The sequence below is a fragment of the Ambystoma mexicanum genome, chromosome 1q (genome assembly GCF_040938575.1).
Source record: "Ambystoma mexicanum isolate Mex_15411 chromosome 1q, UKY_AmexF1_1, whole genome shotgun sequence".
NCBI lineage: Eukaryota > Metazoa > Chordata > Amphibia > Caudata > Ambystomatidae > Ambystoma > Ambystoma mexicanum.
The window spans coordinates 355,701,967-355,721,660 of record NC_090922.1 but is presented as its reverse complement, the minus strand read 5'-3'; the positions used below and the strand labels follow the sequence as shown (position 1 = coordinate 355,721,660).

Below are 19,694 nucleotides of genomic sequence, written 5' to 3'. Positions count from 1 at the left end.
TATATTTAAATGATATTTAAAATTCATGGAAAACTTTAATATATTACGAGAACAGTTTCTGTTTCGTTACGTTAATTGCCAGGGTTGAATGCGGCCCGCGAGCGATCTCGCTCGCATTAGGGCTGCAGGAAGAGTTGTTACGCGCCAGTTTTCCAGCGGCCTCAGTCACACGGCCTGACGGGAACGTGACAAACCTTCAGGGAGCTCGCACATGTGCGTTATGCTCCAAGCGTCTCCAATGTTCCGATTCGAACGGGAGAGTGATTTACACCGTTCCGGAGAGCAGATTACTCCGATTTTCCGATTTCTCTAGAATTTGCAGCGTTTCCACATAAAATCAGAGGCTGAAACCTTTTATAAAAAATATAAATAAATGTTTAAAAAAATATATTCATTCTGGGAAACGCTCGAGCTAGCTACATTAGGCTAAGCAGGTCGACTTGACAGGGCCCCAGGGCCTTCAACTGCACTTCCCTGCAAGACACCCACAGCTATGGCCTCCGACAGACCCAAGGAGTACTGGTATGAATACAGTGACCAGGAGCCTGAGATTCAGGAGGAAGAGATTGACCTCTCACAGAGCTTCAAAAGAGTTCTGGGAGATTCCCTGGTGAAGGCAGTAGCTCAGGGAGTGCAGCCTATCCAGGACAGATTGCAAGTCCTAGAAGAGATATTGGGCACCAGGGCTGGCTTGCAAGATGACCCACAAGAGGGGACCTCCACAATAAAGCCTATAGAAAATACTTCAAGGGGGAGTAAAGCCGCCCGGAAGAGAAAGCACTTTTCTACCCCCCCCCCCCCCCCACCGGGGACAGACATGAGGAAAAGAGAAAAACCCCAGGAGGCCGCTGATGCGTTTAACAGACTCCAAAACGCTTTCTTAGCAAAGGTATCAATCAGCCGTGCCCAGCCTCGTACCCCCCTACCCCGGGGGCAGATAATACGGGGGAAGCTGTTTCATCCTCCGAAGAAATCGACCAAGAAGAGAGACAGAAGGCGGATGTTATTAGCCTCAGTAAAGAGAGCGGAAGAGAGCAAGTCATCAAAGCCAGCTTAGTGGAGAGAACCCCAGACGAAGATACATCCGATATGGAGCTATTAGGCCTCCTAGGTCCACAGAATAGACCCCGTCTCCCAGAGTGGCGATTTACATGCCCCAAAAGATCAGAAAGCCTCTAGAAAAAAAGAGAGCAGATTCCGCCTCAGAGTGGAATGCCCCAGACCAGAACATTCCGGCAAGGTAGCAGAGACCCCGGAACTTGACCCTAAAATGCTTACCTTTGTTACAAAAGCTAGCAAAGACGCCAGAAAGGGCATGGATCGCGCATGGAGATCTTGCCAGGACAAGATCCTGGATCTTACGGGCCCCATTGCAAAGATCATGGACCTAGCGGGGAGGCACAAGGACACAGGGGAGCCGGTAGACCCCTTCATTCTAGCGGGCTGGGCTCAGCGAGCTGTGTGCTTACTCTGTAATGCAAATAGCGCAATTTCTGCTGAGAGAAGAAGATCAATGCTATTAAAGATAGATCACAAACTGGGAGACCTAGCCTCCTACGAAGCTGGGGAGGGAGGGCATGGTCTGCTTTTTGGCAATACATTTGTCAAATAGATGAACAGGTTCGTAGGAACTTACACAGCCCTCGAGAAAGCTCCGGCTTCAATAAGGAAAGTATTCCCGGATGGGTTTTTGTAGGGGCCGTTATAGAGGTCGATCGACCGGCCGTTACAACACGAATAGGAGACCTCAAGGCCCGATAGCCCAGTACTGGGAATCACGTCAGCAAGACGCCTTCTTCCCGAATAGAAGTAGAGGATACAGGGGCCGCCAAGGCAGAGGATACTTCAGACAACAGAACACCACCACAGCTGAGAGCGCACTCGACAGTGTACCCTACAGTAGGAGGGAGAACTTTGCTTTTCATGCACAATTGGCGCAAGCTTTCATCAAACGCATGGGTGTTGCAGACAGCGCAGGGTTTTCACCTAGAATTTGTAGAAGTTCCGCTGCAGTTGGCGGCCCCGCAGGGCAGGCGCATCTCGCAAGAGGAAAGGGACCTTCTAAACGCAGAGACTCAGGCGCTAGCACACAAACAGGCCATAGAGAGAGCCTATCAGCATACAGTAGGTTTCCTCAGCAACATGTTTCTCATCCACCGCAAAGGCAGAGTACGACCAGTTACCAATTTAAAGGAAATGAACAGCTGGTTGATATACAGACATTTCAAGATGGAGGGTATACATCTACTGGCAGAGCTTCTTCGGAAGAACCATTGGCTAGCGCGTCTGGACCTGAAAGACGCCTATCTGACAATACCCATAGCTCCTCAGTACCGACGATACTTGCAGTTCAAGTGGAAGGGAGAAATATGGCAGTTCAAGACCCTGCCTTTCGGCCTTGCCTCAGCACCATGGGCCTTCACCAAACTCTTGAGGCCTCTCGCTACCGCCCTGCGAGAACAAGGAATTCGGATGATAATTTATTTAGACATTCTGTTCATGGCGGAAGACGAGGAGAGGTTACAGAAACAGGCCCAATGGGTGACTTCATTGATCTCTGTACTAGGTTTTCTCATCAGTACCGAGAAGTCGGCTCTAACTCCACCAGGAGAATAGAATTTTTAGGCTTTACAATAGACACCAAGAAAGCCACATTAGAACTCCCGACGCCCAAGATCAGAGATATAAAGAAAAGACCTCAGGACAGCTCTGAAGAAGCCGGTTATATCGCTTCGGAATCTAGCCAGGATAGTTGGACTCCTTGCAGCATCTATCCAGGCAATTTTCCCCGGCCCATTACATCATCGAGCCCTTCAGAGGTTCAAAACCAGATACCTGCAGAAGGGATGGAGATATCACCGGCTAGTGCCTCTGGACGAGGACAGCAAGACAGAGCTCAGTTGGTGGCTCCCCAACATGGAGGCTTGGAACAGCCGCGCCATATTCGGGGACCTACTGGAGCTCACCATAGAGTCAGACGCCAGCAGATCAGGATGGGGAGCCAGGTGCAGTCACACAGAGACAGGGGGAAAGTGGTCTAAAGAGGAATTAGCAACGCACATCAACTGTCTGGAGCTCCTAGCGGGCTCCTTCACAGTCAGAGCTTTCACCAAGGACAGAGAGCAATGCTGCATCCTTTTACGGATGGACATTTCAGCCGTGAGGTATATCAACAAGCTGGGAGGCACAAGGTCCAAGATGCTAGCAGAGCTAACCAAGGATTTCTGGCACTCCTGCTTAGAGAGAGAGATAGCAGTCAAGGCAGAATATCTTCCGGGAGTGAAGAATACAGTGGCAGACTGGAACTCCCGATATTTAGTAGACGCAAGCGACTGGAGACTGCACAAGTCAGTCTTCGACAAGTTACAATAGAAATGGGGGCCCTTACATACAGATCTCTTCACCTCAAGACTAAATGCTCAACTGGCAAGATACCTCAGCTGGAAGCTGGACCCAGGATCAGTAGGCACGGACGCGTTCCTACACTTCTGGGGGGGCCACACACATTAAACCTTTCCCCCCTTTGCGATGCTGGCGAGGGAACTAGCGAAAGTGCACAGAGACAAGGCAAAGCTGGTTATAGTGACACCGGAATGGAAATCGCAAGCATGGTTTCCAGTTCTGATGGAACTTTTCACGGATTTCCCTCAGAGGATCTCTCACAGGCCGGATCTCCTATTAGATCCAGCAGGAGCCCCTCATCCTCTAATTCAGGATCAGACGCTCACCCTATTGGCCAGAAGAATTTCAGGCACAGATGGTGTTTGCCAGGTCTTTCAGAAGAGGCTACCGAACTTATCAAAGTTTCATGGGCTCTGTCCACAATTAGGAGCTACAATTCCGCTTGGCAGGCCTGGGAAGCATGGTGCAGGAGGAGGAGTATTTCTCCCATTTCTGCTCCTGTAGTTCAGGTCATTCATTGTCTAGCAGCTCTGACTACAGGAGGAAAGGCCTTTAGGAATGTAGGAGTATACAGGTCAGCCATCTCAGCAGGTCACAAGCTGGTAGATGGGGTACCGATAGGAGAACACCCATCTGTTACAAGACTCCTTACAGGGGGGAAAGTGAGAAAGCCCCCGCTACCAAAGTACTCATCCCTTTGGGACGTCAATAAAATACTTCAGTTATTCGAGCAATGGCCAAATAACAGCCTCTTATCTGGGAGACAACTGTCAGGAAAGTTGGCTACATTACTATGTTTAGTGTCCAGTAGAAGATTGTCTGATGTCAAAGCACTAGAGATTGACAGGAAGATCTTTTACGCAGAGGGCGTGGCATTTAATATCGCGCAGCGTACTAAAACGTATTCCAAGGTTATTACATATCCCTAGTTCTCCGATAACAGCAACCTCTGCGTAGCCCAGTGCCTAAAATCATATGAAGCCACCAGAGCAGTCGTAAGACCGAGAGATGTAACACAGCTACTGATAGCGTGCAAAAAGCCATATAAAGCAGTTGCTCCAGCTACTATTGCAAGAAGGGTAAAAGAGGTGATGGAGCTAGCGGGAATAGATATTTCTGTTTTTGGAGCTCACTCAGGCAGAGGAGCGATGGCTTCTAGAGCTTTTGCAGCTGGAGTTCCGCTTCAGGAGATCATGAAAGCGGCAGACTGGTCCAGTGATTCAGTTTTCAGCACCTTCTATTTCAAGCCAGTCTCTAATATTGCAATAGCAGTAATACAAAGCTTTGAACAAGCATAATGCTCGCCTTCGGTCTTGTCATAGAATAAAGATTGCCCAAGTGATTAGCGCAGGAAGTCTTGGTTCTATTAAAGACACAGAGGCGAGCATTATCCCTCCCACTGGGAAATCTGCAGTCATAACGAAAGTAAACTGTGTAAAGTATTATGTTTTTATATAGACTGCAGCGAATTCCCCCTCCCTAACATTATCGATCTCTTTTCATACAGGAGACGAGCAGAAGAATTCTCGAGAGTGATCACTAGCAGATTAGCAGAAAGAATCTGAGAATCACACAAAATTGAGGAGACAGAGCAAGTTGGGTTAGGACTATTATTTAGACTGTTGCAAGAATTAAGCAGTTGAAGGACACGAAAAAGAAGAGGAAGGCACCTAGTCAGATAGAGGAGTCCTGATTGGTGGACAGGATCAAGGCTGAGGACTACTAGCCTGAAGGGGGGTCATGGGAAATGTAGTTGCTTCACACCCCTTTTGTCTTCATGTTCATTTGTTGAGATTTGTTTTTAAATGCCAGTTGGCCACTTAAAAAAAAATGTTTTTATAAAAGGTAAAGATTTAAAATGCTGTTGATAAGCAGATTAAAGAAGAATAAGCATAATGCGCGCCTCCATGTCTGTAATAGAATCAAGACTTCCTGCGCTAATCACTTGGGCAATCTTTATTCAAATGTATTTCAAAATATCAAATAAGATTGGTTGTGTTTACATGCACATTGATGGTGCACAAAGGGTGTTGTGTAGATTGCATTTGTTTGTGAAAGGACGCTTTCAGGTGGGATCCTGACAGACCCGGTGCAATCTTCTCACAGCTACGAATAAGACTGAATATATGAATTCAATTGGTTATTGAATATGCATTGCGCAAGCTAGATCATTATTAGGAACCTGAGATATTGTTTTGTATTATTTGTTAAGTATTACAGTGTTTGGGGTTTTGCATCAGCTGGCTATTCTTCTGACTTTATCCCATACCAGGTGTAAGGGGCATAACTCACACCGAGTGGCATTACTGGACATTGGAGGATGCACTTGGCATATGAAAGAAGCAACTGGATATGACAAAGCTGTACCTTGCATATTTTTACTATAACTAGATTGTAAGGATATAACAGATATGAAATAGCTGTATCCTTAGAGGCTATATTAGCCACACTGTATTATGCAGCACCTGTGAATGTGTGACTTTACTTGGCATAGGATTACTAGACCCAACATGTGCAGCAATAATTTTTAGAAGTTGGCATTAAATAGCCTTATGAGGCTATAGTGGAATATGCATGGCAGTGCCCCTGGCCCATGTTGGTTCTAGTGGGTCTATGTCATAACATAACAGGAATTGCAAATTGCTAAGAATCCCACTAGACCTGTAGGGCGAGTTCATTAGTTCACATACTCGACCCAAGAGAAATGCACTCGCCCCAAAGGGACTGGTGCCAAACTATTTACCAGTGCTTTTTGTAAAATGGTGCATGTCACCATAAGCACACTTCATATTTGGTGCCATGCTGCCAAGCATGCACATTGAAACTTGTATTTGCCATTGACTGCAAAAAAAGTGTGTTTGCAGTAAATGGAAAATACGTTTCTAACATCCTCATACATGCCAGCGAGGTCGAGTATCATGCAAATGGTACTCTCCCTTCATAAAAATTACTTGCTAATGCTAGTGGGCTAGTATATTTTGTGAGCCCTGCATAACCCCCTCCATTGCATATGAAGGCAGCACCCTAGTGAAAATGTATTTGGAATCTACAAACTCTTATGTCTGCTTTAGTGGCGGTTGGGTCGTTTATGAAATGTAAGCTTTCTTATGTTTTTACACCTGTCAGTCAATTCAGGTGATGACATTGGGGTTAATGTCACTTCACATGATGTCACCATATGACATAACTTCCTGGGTGGGTGTGATGTCACTTCCGCTACCCCTAGCATTTTGGTGAACTGAAGTCCCTGCTCTGTTTCCCAGTAGATGTAACAGATATAATTGAGGAAATATGAAAGGTGTCACACACACGCGTTTGATATGTGTTACTCCCACTATCCAAGTGTAGCATAAGCTTTCACAAACACATTTCTTTAGTTAAAACGCTACTTGTTAACGACCATTCTGTTGAGGATATAGCGGATAGTGGGGGGGGGACGAGCATGGGGGAAAAAAAGACAAAGGGCCTCATTAGGAGTGTGCCGGTCTGGTAACAACCTATGGGACTCAAATGGGAATGGGGTTAACAATTTTACGGTCGTAATCCCCCGGTGTTTCTGGCAAGCCAGGCACTGGAAAAATTGACAAGTCCGGTGGCAACCTGGTGGTTTTACCGGCACAGTTATCGCCGGACTTGTAATTAGGCCCAAGGTTTCCTGATTAAGATGCTAAATCAGACACTACCAGCAACCCTTAACATCCCAATGTAACAGTGTGACAAACAATAGTACGACAGGTAATCAAAAAGGAAAAAATATGAAATATCAAAATTTGGTAGCATATCGTAAGCAGATGTTTCACCTATCAAATCAACCTCATATTTAAACAGATCAGAACACTCACCATCAGCTCTACTCCAAACCATATCCCCGTCAGTGATCTTTCCTGCAACAAAGGTCCTTTGTAACGCACAATCCCAGGAAACTGCTCATCTCCCGTCCTCAGCTGTACCCTAACTGGAGATCCTACTTCTATTAGAAGTCCTCTACTTAATCTTAATTTGTTCTTAAATAAACTGTATCGTTCTTCACAATTTGTAACAGCTAAAAGCAACTCTGCTAGCTTTTCATTGATTTCAAGTATCTCCTTCTCATCCACCAACAGAAAAGCATGAGGCTGCTCTAGGAGTTTAATTCCAATCTGCATTTTCTTGCTTTTAGATGAGGGAATACTTCTGGTATGCCCCCCACAAGATCGATCTGGAACAAGCTGACCAATGCTGCCCTTTGGCACCTTCACCAGCTTTTGAGTTTGTTTGTCTATGACGTTGCATTCTTGAATCAGTACATAAAAAATACGCTCTTCCCAGAGGCCTGCACTAGGTTTTTCTTGGCTCCATAAGCCTGCGTTCATCGTGGTGACAGCAAACAAAGAGGACTTCAATAAATGCGGATGATGCAAGAGAGTACAAAGAAGCTTTGGTGGAAGGACCAGATTCCCCCATCTGTAGACACAGTATCCATGTTGTTAAGCCAGGAGTTCACAAATGGCAGAACACGAAGCCTAAAACACAAAAAAGTATTGGTTAGAAACAACGTTGTATTGGCACATGGAATCCAATCGCTTTGAAACACAATTTACTTAATGCATAAGTGCCTTACAAATGCACCATAAATAAAATCAATCAATCCGAAAGTTCAGAGAGTGCAGTCAATAACTCCTGTTATTGACTGCATTCTGAATATTCTGACTTTGAAGGGAAGGTTTAAGTTACTTATCTATAACTATTGTTCTCGAGCATGGGTCGGGCATGGATTCACATGCTCATGAATATTCCCTGTCAGGCTGGGAATCCTTGGTAAAAGAAAAACCAGCTTCACTTTCACTTTAAAACTGTATTTCTCCTCTAAGCCAATCACTGTCCTCTGGGTCATACTGCCCCTATTCAATGACAGTCCTTCCCCTAAGCCCTGTCTCTGGCAGCCTTCTTCAGATTTGGTAAGCATGTAAGTGGCAGTATGACCAAGATGTGCCGCACAGGGGCCTGAGGGAGGGTTCTCATGTGAATCCATGCCAGACCCATGCTGGAGAACAATAGTTACAAGTAAGTAACAAACCTTCTCCGGCAAGGGATCTGACATGGATTCACATGCCATGAATAACAAATACACAGCAGTACACAACACAACCATGGGAGGTGGCAAGGCTCAACAGAAGCAATCAACTCTTACCTCGGGAACAGACTTGCCTCAAGAGAACAAGCTGCGTAGCACTGCATGGCCAACTTTGGACTCCTCCCTGGAATCCCTGTAGATGTCGAGCAGGGGCACACCACAAAGGAATGGTGTCGTCGCAACGATCGCGCTGGTGGAGTGGGCTCTCTGACGTCCCAGCAGATTCCGACTAGCAAGCCAATGACAGTGCATGATGCAGCCGGAGAGCCATCTTGAGATGGAAGTCTTGGATAGGGCCTTCCCATGATTCACTGGTCCAAAGTTCACAACAATTGAGAAGTCTTACAAAAACTCTGTGTGTGCCACGCAGAACGTCAAAGCACAAGCAACGTCCTGCAAATGCAAGGCTCTCTCTGCCAGTGACAAAGGGTTCAGGAAGAAAACGGGCAAGACCAACGCTCGTTGAGGTGGAATTCCGACAGGACCCTCGACCTGAAAGTGGGGTGCATACGCAGTACCATCCTCGATTCATGGAAAGTCAGATACGGCTGCTTGCAGGAGAGGGCCTGGATCTCACCCACCGGTCTGGCTGAGGTGATCGCCACAATGAACACAGTCTTCCACAAGCGAACCTTAAGTTGTGCCTGATGCATTGGTTCGAAGGGTGCCCCCTTGATTCTTGTAAGGACTACATCGAGTTCCTATGCCGAGGCAGGTGCCTTCACCAGCAGGAAAGATCAAAAAGCCCCCTTGGGAAACTCCTTGACGTGTCTGTGGGACCACAAGGAGGATCTTCTCGGGTATCTGGTGTAGCGTGAGATGGCCGCCAGGTGTACCTTGATGGATGCGCGAGCAAGACCAGCTTTTGCTCAGGAAAGCAAGTATGGAACAAGCTGTGGGGCGCGACTCTCAGAGGGGTAATCTTCTGCGACCGCCACCACGTAGAGAAATGCTTCCAATTATGGCCATAGCACTTTAGTGTCGACAAAGCCCTGGCTTTGGCGAGGACCTCTCTGCAGTCCGCTGGCAGCTCATAACCTCCAAACTCAGGCTGCAGGGGACATGCCTTCAGGTTCAGAGATCCTGGGCCGTGATGAAGGATTGTGCCTCTCTCTGGTGAGCAGATCCGGAAGTACCGGCAACTTGACTGGAGGCGACACTGACAGGCTGATTATGTCCGGATACCAAATCTGCCTCGGCCACGCCAGGACGATGAATATCATCTTTCACTGACACAAGTGTGTTGATCACACGTAGCATGAGAGGAAATGGAGGAAAAGCATACAGAAACAGACCTTCCCATGAGAAGGAGAACGTGTCCCCCATTTTCCTTGGTAGGTGGAATCTGCTGGCAAACCTCTGGCACTTTAGTTTTCCCCATTTGACGAACAGACGGTCCACCTGATCCTGACGAAGTTCCTACTCGTGGCAGGAGCGCAGTTCCCTGCTGAGGGATTCAGCGATGGTGTTCTTGACGCCTGCCAGGTGGAACGGGACGAGGAACATCCCCTGTCTGATGTCCCAATACCACAAGCTCTGAGCTTCGTTGGAGAGTGCTAGGGACCGAGTGCCCCCTTGCTTCGTGATATAGAACATGGTGGTGGTGTTGTCCATGAAGATCCTCACCACCTTCCCTCTCAGAGACTGTAGGAAAGACTTGAGGGCCCAGAACACTGCCTGTAACTCCAGGATGTTGATGTGCAGATCCTTCTTCTCCAGAATTCCCAGACCTCTGGCGTGTAGACATCTGGTATGAGCACCCCAACCAGAGAGGCGTCCATGGCGACAGTCTCCTGGTATGGCGGGGTTTGAAATTCCATCCCCTGGGCGATGTGGGAGAGTACCCAAACCACTATCGCCCACCGAAACTCCTCATTAAGGTGATCTTGTCTGCAAAACTCCTGGACACTTGCAGCCAACGTGCATGCAAGAACTGCTGTACAGGTTGCATCTGCAATCTGCAGAGACAGATGAGGTAGAAGCAGGGAGACATCATGCCGAGCAACGACTTGATACACCGAACTGTGGGCGTCTTCGCCGACGACAGCCGCTGCACCTTCCCTCGAATGGCCATTAGTCTCTCCTTGAGGGGGATGCCAAGCAAGCCACTGTATGGAGTCTGGCATCGAGGAACAGCATGTTCTGCGATGGCGTTAAGCAGGACTTTGGATGGATTACAGAGAATCCCAGCTCCGTCTGTAGCCAGACAGTCTCCTTCGTGTGCTCGTCAGCCTGGTCCCAGGAGCGGGCGAGTATCAGTCAATCGTCCAGGTATGGTTATATATGTATGTATATATATTCTAAATACCCTTGGGGCCGATTTTAATCCGAACAGTAGAGCGTTGAACTGGTAGTGTTGGCCTTGTACCACAAACTGTAGAAACTTCTGATGTTTCCTGTGGATGGGGACATGGAAGTATGCATCCTCTAGGTTCAACAATGTCAAGAAATCCCCTTCCTCCCATTGGTCGAGCATGTGCTGCAATGTGACCATCCTGAATCTTTGAGACTTCAGGCACTTGTTCAGACGTCATAGGTCTAGGATGGGTATCCAACCCCCATACTGTCTTCTTTCTGACCAGAAAGTATCTGGAAAAGACTCTGGAGTCCCGGAGCTGTTGAGTAATGAGCTCCATCGTCCTTTACCGTAACGTGGCTCACATTTCTTCTAGGAGTTATGGGATGTGTGGAATACGATACCTGCATTGGAACTCAAAGGTGTGTCCCTGGCCGAGAGTGTCCAGCACCCATCTGTCAGTGGTGATATTTTTCCACTCGCTGACGAACCTTGTCAACCGGCCTCCCACCGGGATGCACGAGTGGGGGCCCAACGTCTTGGGCCGTTCAGGCTTGCTTGGGTGCTGGCGCCCTGTGCTGTGAGCGACGGTGACGTTGACCGCTGCTACCATAGTGGAATATTGGGGAGATTGCCTGTACAATGTGGCGTATCCCTTGGATGATCAGCTACATTTTCCCTTACAGGAGCGAAAAAGACGACGAGCGATGCTGCTGCAGCGTGCTAAGGAAACGCGCCATCTCGGTGTCCGTCTTTATGGCTTGAAGGGATTTGTCGACCGCCTTCCAGAACAGAATTTCGCTGTAGAAAAACATGTCCAGCACCTTTGTTTGACATCCTGGCTAAAGTTAGAGGCCTTCAACCATCCCTGCCGAAGGCAGACACTGTTCCCCATTTATCTGAAGCCTGTGTCAGCGATGTCCACTGCCACCGTAATGGCATGGTCCGACGCCTCCTCCCCTTCCGGGAAGAAGCCGAGGGCCTTGGTTTTCTTGTCGTCAAAAAGGAATTCCAGGATAGGGCCCAGCTTGTACCAAAGCTCCCAGTCATATCGGGACAAGATAGCCAGAGCATTAGTCGTTTTGATCATGGATGCCACCATGTAGATTACTCTCTTTCCCATGGCGTCCATCTTCTTCCCCTTGTTGTCCGGGTGGACTGATGATGCAGAGGCCGGGTTGGCTTAACGCTTTCTTGCGGCAGCCGACACTACAGAGTCCGGCGACGGTTGTGACCTCAAGCAATTGGGTGCGGAGTCCAGCCCCCTGTGCTTCTTCTCCAAACTATCTTGTTTGGGTGGTGCCGTGCATGGGTTTTTCATGCAAGCCAGGACTTCCTCCCAAATGTCATCCAAAAGCGTACCGACGTGATCGTTTTCCTCTTGGACTCTCATCGCTGCTATAGGAAACCCTACTTTTTGGTTTCCTCAGGCACCAGCTGGAATAGCTCGGAAGCACTGGAGATCGAGTGGAATGATCCCCACCTCATCTAGTGGAGAGCCTCTATGAGGGGCATTCAGGTGCGTTGATTCGTTGTCCGCCATGACAAAGTCCTCACCGTCGGTTCCCATGGCCATGTCCGTACCAGTGTCCGTGTGTGTATCCGGATCCGGTTGTGGAGTCGGATTCCGACATGGAGGAGGAATCAGATGCATCGTTGTCAGATGATGCTTCCTCTTTTTACATGGAGGCTGGTAGGAGGCCTGCGGTAAAACAGGTGCCGGTGTTGGAGGAAACCTTTGCTGGATCTCCGTCAATAGGGTGTGGAGAGTTGACAGGATGTCCATGGTTATGTCCCTCAGCTGTGGAGGGAATAATGGAGTGCTAGGCCCTGCGCCGCTGCCATCTTCCTCCTTGTGGATGTCATTGTCCATGGAGTAGATGTCCATTGGCTGATCGTAAATTTTGGAGGACTGCTTTCGGTCGTCCTCACCCCCTTTTTTCCCTCCTGAGGGCTGTGCACTGCGACGTGAACCAGTGCCTTTCCCCCCCAGGGGTGCCGGCAGCCTTCGCTGCTGCCTCAGCAGCCATGTCACAACTGTGAGGCTGGGATACTCTCGGAGCTGTAGGGACCACCCTCGCCGGGTCGGTACCGCCCATCGTAGCAGTCCCCCAAGAGGATGTCGACGGTGTCTTTGGCTGCACCTGGTGAACCTGCTGCGAGGCCTTCTTCTCTTCTTCTGGCCTTTGGTTCCTCAGATTTGTCCCGTAACTTGGCCGGGGTGGAGGACTTCCTCTTTGAGGAGCAACCCCATGGCAGGCTCGCCGTGGAGGCAGACAGCGATGGAGGCCTATCTGACCTGGGACCCACATCAGCATCGAACCCGGCAGAATCGGCCTTGCGGTTCTTGGCCTTATCTTCCCTTTTTTCCCACTTAGCAAGTCCCGCCCACCTGGCACTTTCCTGGTTGCCGCTCTTTTTACCTATTTAAGGAGTCGTCCAGCCTCTTTTCCTCTGCATATGGGGAGCAGGTGCCAGTGGATCTAGGTCACCTGGCCTAAGCCCCGCACACCTGGTGCCTTCCAGGTTGCCGCTCTTTTTCCCCACTTAGCAAGCCCTGCCCACCGGGTGCCATCCTGGTTGCCGCTCTTTTTCCCTACTTAAGGAGCCCTCCAGCCTTTCCTTTGCAGATGGGGAGGAGGTGCAAGTGGATCTAGGTCCCTGGCCTCAGCACAACCCACCTTCTTAGCCTTGCCTCTTCCTTCCCGCTCTTAACTCTTAGATCAAGGGCGTCTCTTGCCCGAGCGTCCAAAGCGAAGAGCAGACAAAGAAAAGGGCCATTCCTGTTTGGACCTGTTCGGACCAGGAGGACCCAGGGCTCGACCCCCTGCTCAGACAGCAGGTAAGCATGCACCAACCTGTGTTTACTCCCTCTGTCCCCACAGGCCATCCCCATCCCCACCCCCTCTGGTCCCCTGTGATGTTCCCTTTTGGCCCCCCCCTTCTTGCACACAGGTGTTGACTGTTTTGCTTGATTCTTCTGCCCTGTCCCACCTCCAGCCTACTTCTGCAGGAGTCTGTCCTGATACATTCAGGTTTCACCATCACGGTCTTGTGGCCAATGCTGGATTTGACTTTTACGGACTTCATAGATTCACGGTGCATCACCCTTTCTCAACTCTCATGCTGGACTTCCTTTGCATCTTGTACTCATGGTGGCCCTGAATCATGCTGTTCCCATCTTCATCTTGTAATCCTGGCTTGCAACATGTTGTGTTACTACTGACCTCTGCAATTGTATTCGCTCTCCCCTCTTGCTTCACCACTCTTTTTGACTGCTTACTCTCTTGTTCTCTCCTCCTCTCACCCCCCCCATCTACTCCCCTCCTCCCCTTACTTTCTTCTATGCACTTACTCGATCAGAATCGTCCCTGGACCTAGTATGATAGCAACCTTGTCTGTCTCCTCCCCTTACTTGTTCCCCCCCCCTTCACTATCTGAAATGTCATCAGGCATAGTACGATAGATGCTGGTTTTGTACACCCACTCCCTTTTTGCACCCCTCTCCCTCACCTTTTGTTTTTCTCCGGTTCTACCAGAAATGTCATCAGGCCCAGTACAGTAGTCAGTCTGTTTCCATTTCCTCCCCACTATCCCCCCTCCCTTCCTCATCTATGTCTTAGCTCTTGCACTATCTGAAATGTCGTCAGGCCAAGTACGATTGTTAATTTAACATGCTTACTGTTCATGGCCTGTAAGAATCTCATTGTATTTTCCCTTGATCCCTCCCTTGCCTTGAAGCGCTTTGAAACACATTGTGTATAGGTGCTATATAAATAAACTATCATATCCTATTGTATCTTGGACCCCCCACAGATGGGGCATCCTCAAAAGGACTATGACCTGCTCCGGGAGGGAGACCACTCCTCGGACTGACCGATCATGGGAGAGGCATGACCCTGCTCGACTTGAGCCATGCCGCCAGCCTGCTATACCCGTCTTTCTTCGAGAAGAGCAGGCATATCTCGCACCCATCCTCGTTGTGGTCCTGGTGCAGGCAGTACAGACACTTTTGAGGTTTGTCCTCCAGAAAGACGTTCCTTAGCCCGCATTGGGTGCAGGGCCTGAAAAAGGTCCTTCCCTCCCTTTTATCCTCCGTCATGGTTGGAGGGCGCTCGACGAACAACTGCCCTTGAGGGGCGCGCAACTTCACCGACAACAAATCCCTGTTGCCGACCGATGAAGATATGAGCACAAGGGCTCCGATGGAACAAAAATAGAACTTTTCCAATAACAACTTGGATAAAAGTACAAAATTGCTCAGTATCGTGCAGTAAAAATCAGAAGATGGTGGCCAGAGTTGGGGCTTAGGGAGAGGACCATCATTGGATGGGGGAAGTATGACCCAGAGGACAGTGATTGGTTTAGAGGAGAAATACAGTTTGAAAGTGAAAGTGAAAGTGAAACCGTTTTTTATTTTACAGAGGATTCCAAGCCCAATGACTGGGAATATTCAAGAGCATGTGAATCCATGCAAGACCCCATGCTGGAGAACAATGCAATTCACAGGCAAGATTTCATTTAACAAGACAATCACTATCAGCAAGGATTTTCTATCACTGCAACTCCCAATTTACGGCACCAAAGAGATGTGAAAATCTTTCACTTTCCTATAGAGAAACGGTTTACATTACACCTAATGGATGATCATGACTTTCCATATCAACGAGGTTTGCAATTAAAATTCTTAACTTATGACGACAACCTTAAAATATTACAAAATAAATGCACATTTAGCCAACCAACACGGTTTTAGTATTTATTTTACTCATGATTAAACAACGTTATATACTAGCGATAATGCCCCCTCGGGTGGGGGCATTATCGCTTGGGATAAATACTCTTGGCCAAAGATAATGACCGCTCCCTTGGATTATATGGCTAGATTAGTTAACTTGCAACCTAGAATATAGTACTAGAAACCGGTAACCTTGCACACATTGGCTGACACAGCAGTAGGTTTGGAAAATCAATATGAAACTATAACACACGTTTCTTTTAAGTTATTTCTTAACCTTTTAAAAGTAGGCCTATTGGTTTTATTTTATTTATTTTCGCATTTCTAAAGTTTGTTTTCAACACATGTTTGCACTTTTGCACATTATTATTTCATGTTAAAAATTAAGCTAAAACGGGGCATGGAATTTTGGGTGCCGAAGAGCACGTGTTTCACCAGGGCTCTGGCGATTGGGGATCGAAGATGCAGGCGGGGAGCCCTACGTTGTCCGCAGCATGGTACCTTCCCATGGTGCTTTTAACGAGAACCGCAAAGAAAGCCTCTGCCCTAACACAGACCCGAAAAGAGAGGGCAATAGGTCTCCGTCTGAAATACTGCAGTAGAGGCCAGAGCTCAAACAGAGTGCTGGAGAGCTTGATGGGAACAGTGCAAAATACCAAAAGGGTGCTTGCACCACTACCAAACATTCTGATTTCAACTGCAATGTGACGTAGCTAGTAACTGCACGAGGTCGAACCATGCAGACACTCTATTCAAATGGGTGTGCTGCCTCAGGGCCCTGATATGATCAAATCTGCATGTGTGTAATTGTAGGGGGGACAATGGTGTTTGTCCCCTTCGCCCCCGCAACTTTCGTGATACACCATTTGTCCCTCTCATTTGGCAGTGGCCCCTTTCCTTTAGATAACATGTTCCCCACAACATTTACCCCATTGGCAACAAGGATGGATATAGACTGACTGCAACTAAGGCATCCGACACTTTTAGGGAGCCATACACTCCAGAGAGAAATGGCAGTTGCCAGTATGGATAATGGTGGCACCGTAAGCTGCAGAAGCAGTGGGATTGTCGGGTGGGTGAGGGAGAGCTGCATCAGCAAAATGGGGCATTAATAGAGTCAAGCAGACAATAGGTTTTCAATGTAGGATGTAGCCGCCAGCCACTGTTTACCCTAAAGAGGAAATGCAGTACCTGCACTGCCAATCCCTTGCAGTCAAGGAGCAAGTGGCATAAGATAAAAGGAGGTACGGGTTTGAGGAAAAGTTTAATTTCCATGATATAAGGGACCATTATGTGGGGAGGACGCGAGTTATCTTCTGTGCTCAGTTTGAATGCTTTGATATAATTGGTTGGGACATTGAGTAAATCTTTCTACAGTTATAAATGATCTTTTCGTTCCACTTCCATTTTCCTCCTCTTGCCCACGCCCACTCTCTCACCAACATAACCGTCCTTTCCCCGTTCGTTAGGATAGGGTGTAATTAAATGGTGGCTTAGAATTATTTATTTTAAAAAAAATGTAAACAAAAATAAAATGTGTGTTTGTGCTCAGCTAAAAAGTTACATTGGCGAGGTACAAAAGAGAAAACGATCAGTGGAGGTAGGTTTGTCATTCCTACATGGTCTATTCCACCCACGTCCACTTTTTCAACAAAAAGATTTGGACAACAAAAAAAACGAAGTCACAAAAAGCATTTTGCAACATTTTGGTTATGCATTCAAGCAATGTCAGAAACTGACCATTAGATAACCACCTTTAAATAGAAAAAGAATACATTGGAAGTGTCTGAACTTGTACAGAGGAAAAAAAACTCATATTGCTTCATTGTACCTTCTTGGTTAAACCCATTACACAGGAAAGTGGATATAATCACTTACAGCTAGTGCTTCCTGTCTGGTATATGCGTTAAACCCAAGGTTAATAAACAACCTTGCAACCCCATAAATCGAAAATTGTTGCGAAACGATACAATTCAATGGGGTTACTCGGGAGGTATACACAGGAGCTGTAGGTATGGATGGGTATCCATTGGAATAAGTACTTGAAAACGTAACAATATCAATGGATTTAAGGTCCAACGCGTTTCTTACTAATAGAACATATCCTCTAGAGATCTCCGTTTAGACCTGCTAGAGAGCTCATTTTGAGGGGGAAAAAACATGTAGAATTCTCACTGAACGTGAATAGCTGATGGATAAGTGACATACCAGGCCTTTTAAAACTTTTTTTTAAAAAACGGAAACAACCAACAAACGGGAGCCTGCCCCCTGCTTTCACCAACAAACATCCAAGCATATGTTCCATCAATGCAAATGCCACATGAATGACCTCTACTATAATTACTGCCTACACTGAAGAGGACGTTTATGGTAAACACAGGGGCAAACATTCAAGTAACAAGCAAAATAAGTCACTTGCCACCTCAATCCTTTAAATACACACACAGCACACCATTTCTTACTTGCCAAGAGTTAGATATCACTAGCCAATGGGCTAGCGCTGAGTGCAAATTTTGCACCCTAGTAAATATGCATATTTTTATTTTGCAATAATTACAAGGTGCAGTATAGTATTGTTAATAAGACATCAATATTAGTGCTCAAATATGCTTTTACTAACTTACGAAAAAACTCCCATTCGGAATGGGAACCACCATTGTACCCATCCCTCCAGATAAGGGGTATCGGCCACTTTTAATGCTTACACATTGGCAAAAACTCACCAAAAAAGAAAAATGGGAAGTAAAAAAACTGTCCAGACAAAAAATGAAAAACTTACACATAGTAGCTTGAGGAGTTTGCCCCTCTATTTTCATCATAAAGCAAAAACTGAGTATAAAGCTACCCCTCCCTCTAGTGACCAGACCTTGCGCTACCTATAACATAAGTGCAGATGTGGAATAAATGTTGCACTGATCCTGAATCGTCCGGTTACATAAAAAGGAGGGGTAGCTTTACACTAATTTTTTGCTTTATATTTGCATTTACCCACCTACGAGTATAAGTCCCCCCCCCGTAACAAATATTAGTCTCCACCCTTGTTTTTCCACCTCTATTTTCACCCACACAGCTCCCTGGATATGCCTGGACCAGATGTACACATAGAGCAACAGGATGAAATTGCTACTATTGCTGCCTGATTCGAAGTGGATCTTTTATTGTGCATGCTTAACTGGGCCATTGAAATATTTATTACAAAAACATTTTTGTTTTACAGTTAGAACATACCTTTACCTTTCATTTGCAATGGGATTTATGTTTTACTCCATACAAATTCATTTACTCCCAACTTTGAAAAATAGGGAGTAAGGGGTGTGGCCTAGTACGAAGTACAACAACATGGCCTCTTAAAGTGCTGCCTGTCAGAACGGGGAGAAACATGACAGCAATTAGCCTTTACAGACCATAGTCTGCCTCCTGAAGAGCAGCGCGAGTATGGGAACGCTCACTGAATCCAGCGCCCAAATTTCAGACTCCTGGTGCAATGCAGATGGGTCGCACCTGACCGAGCCCCCAATGCAGCCTTGCTCCCGGGCCGCTCCCGGGCCACACTCGGCTCGTCCAACTTGAGGCTCATGCGGAAATTGCCGCCCACGCACTGATGGTCGCTTGCAAACTGGCGACAGGGACCAGGGAGGTGCCTTGCCTCCCCTTTCCTCCTTCAACTTGCTTCTGCATGGCCAACCCAGCATGGTGGTCTCCAATGACTATGCGGCCGCTGATCCCGCGTCTGCCTCCGCTACTTCAAATGGTGCTCTCCGATCCTCAGCAGTCCTCGGTGAGGGAACAGACCTGCAGTCTGCACTTTACAGTCTGCTGGTGTGTTGGAGCTTAAACTGCACTTGCCGGTGCTCCGGGGAAGGCTGCTGCATGGGCCCACTCTAACGCAGGGCTCCCCTATCCATCTGCCTACAGCAGAGCAGGCCTTGAGTCAGGATTCCCACCTCCATTGTTGCAAGTGGGGGACCCTGTGGCCTGGGGCTGTGCAGAACCTGCACCTACTAAGAGTTTAAGCATCAATTCCAATTCAACCATCTAACAGGAGTGGTGACTGTCCTTTAAGGGTGTACACACGGGGTAGAGTGACATTGCACTCCGCCGCGTGTTGTGGGAATTATTGACCCACTCAACAGCATTTCCCCACA

At 47.6% G+C, this 19,694-nt stretch overlaps 1 protein-coding gene across 9 annotated transcripts in view; it reads right to left on the bottom strand.

Annotated features, from left to right (window-relative positions):
* CYLD (CYLD lysine 63 deubiquitinase) overlaps positions 1–19,694 on the bottom strand; it is a 1,796,774-nt gene that overhangs the window by 1,446,338 nt on the left and 330,742 nt on the right. For all 9 annotated transcript variants that reach the window (XM_069639469.1, XM_069639490.1, XM_069639472.1 and 6 more), the window contains one exon: positions 7,245–7,904. In XM_069639469.1, coding sequence (XP_069495570.1) covers positions 7,245–7,754 — 510 coding nt within the window. In that variant the 5' untranslated portion in view covers positions 7,755–7,904. The remainder of the gene's footprint in view (positions 1–7,244; positions 7,905–19,694) is intronic.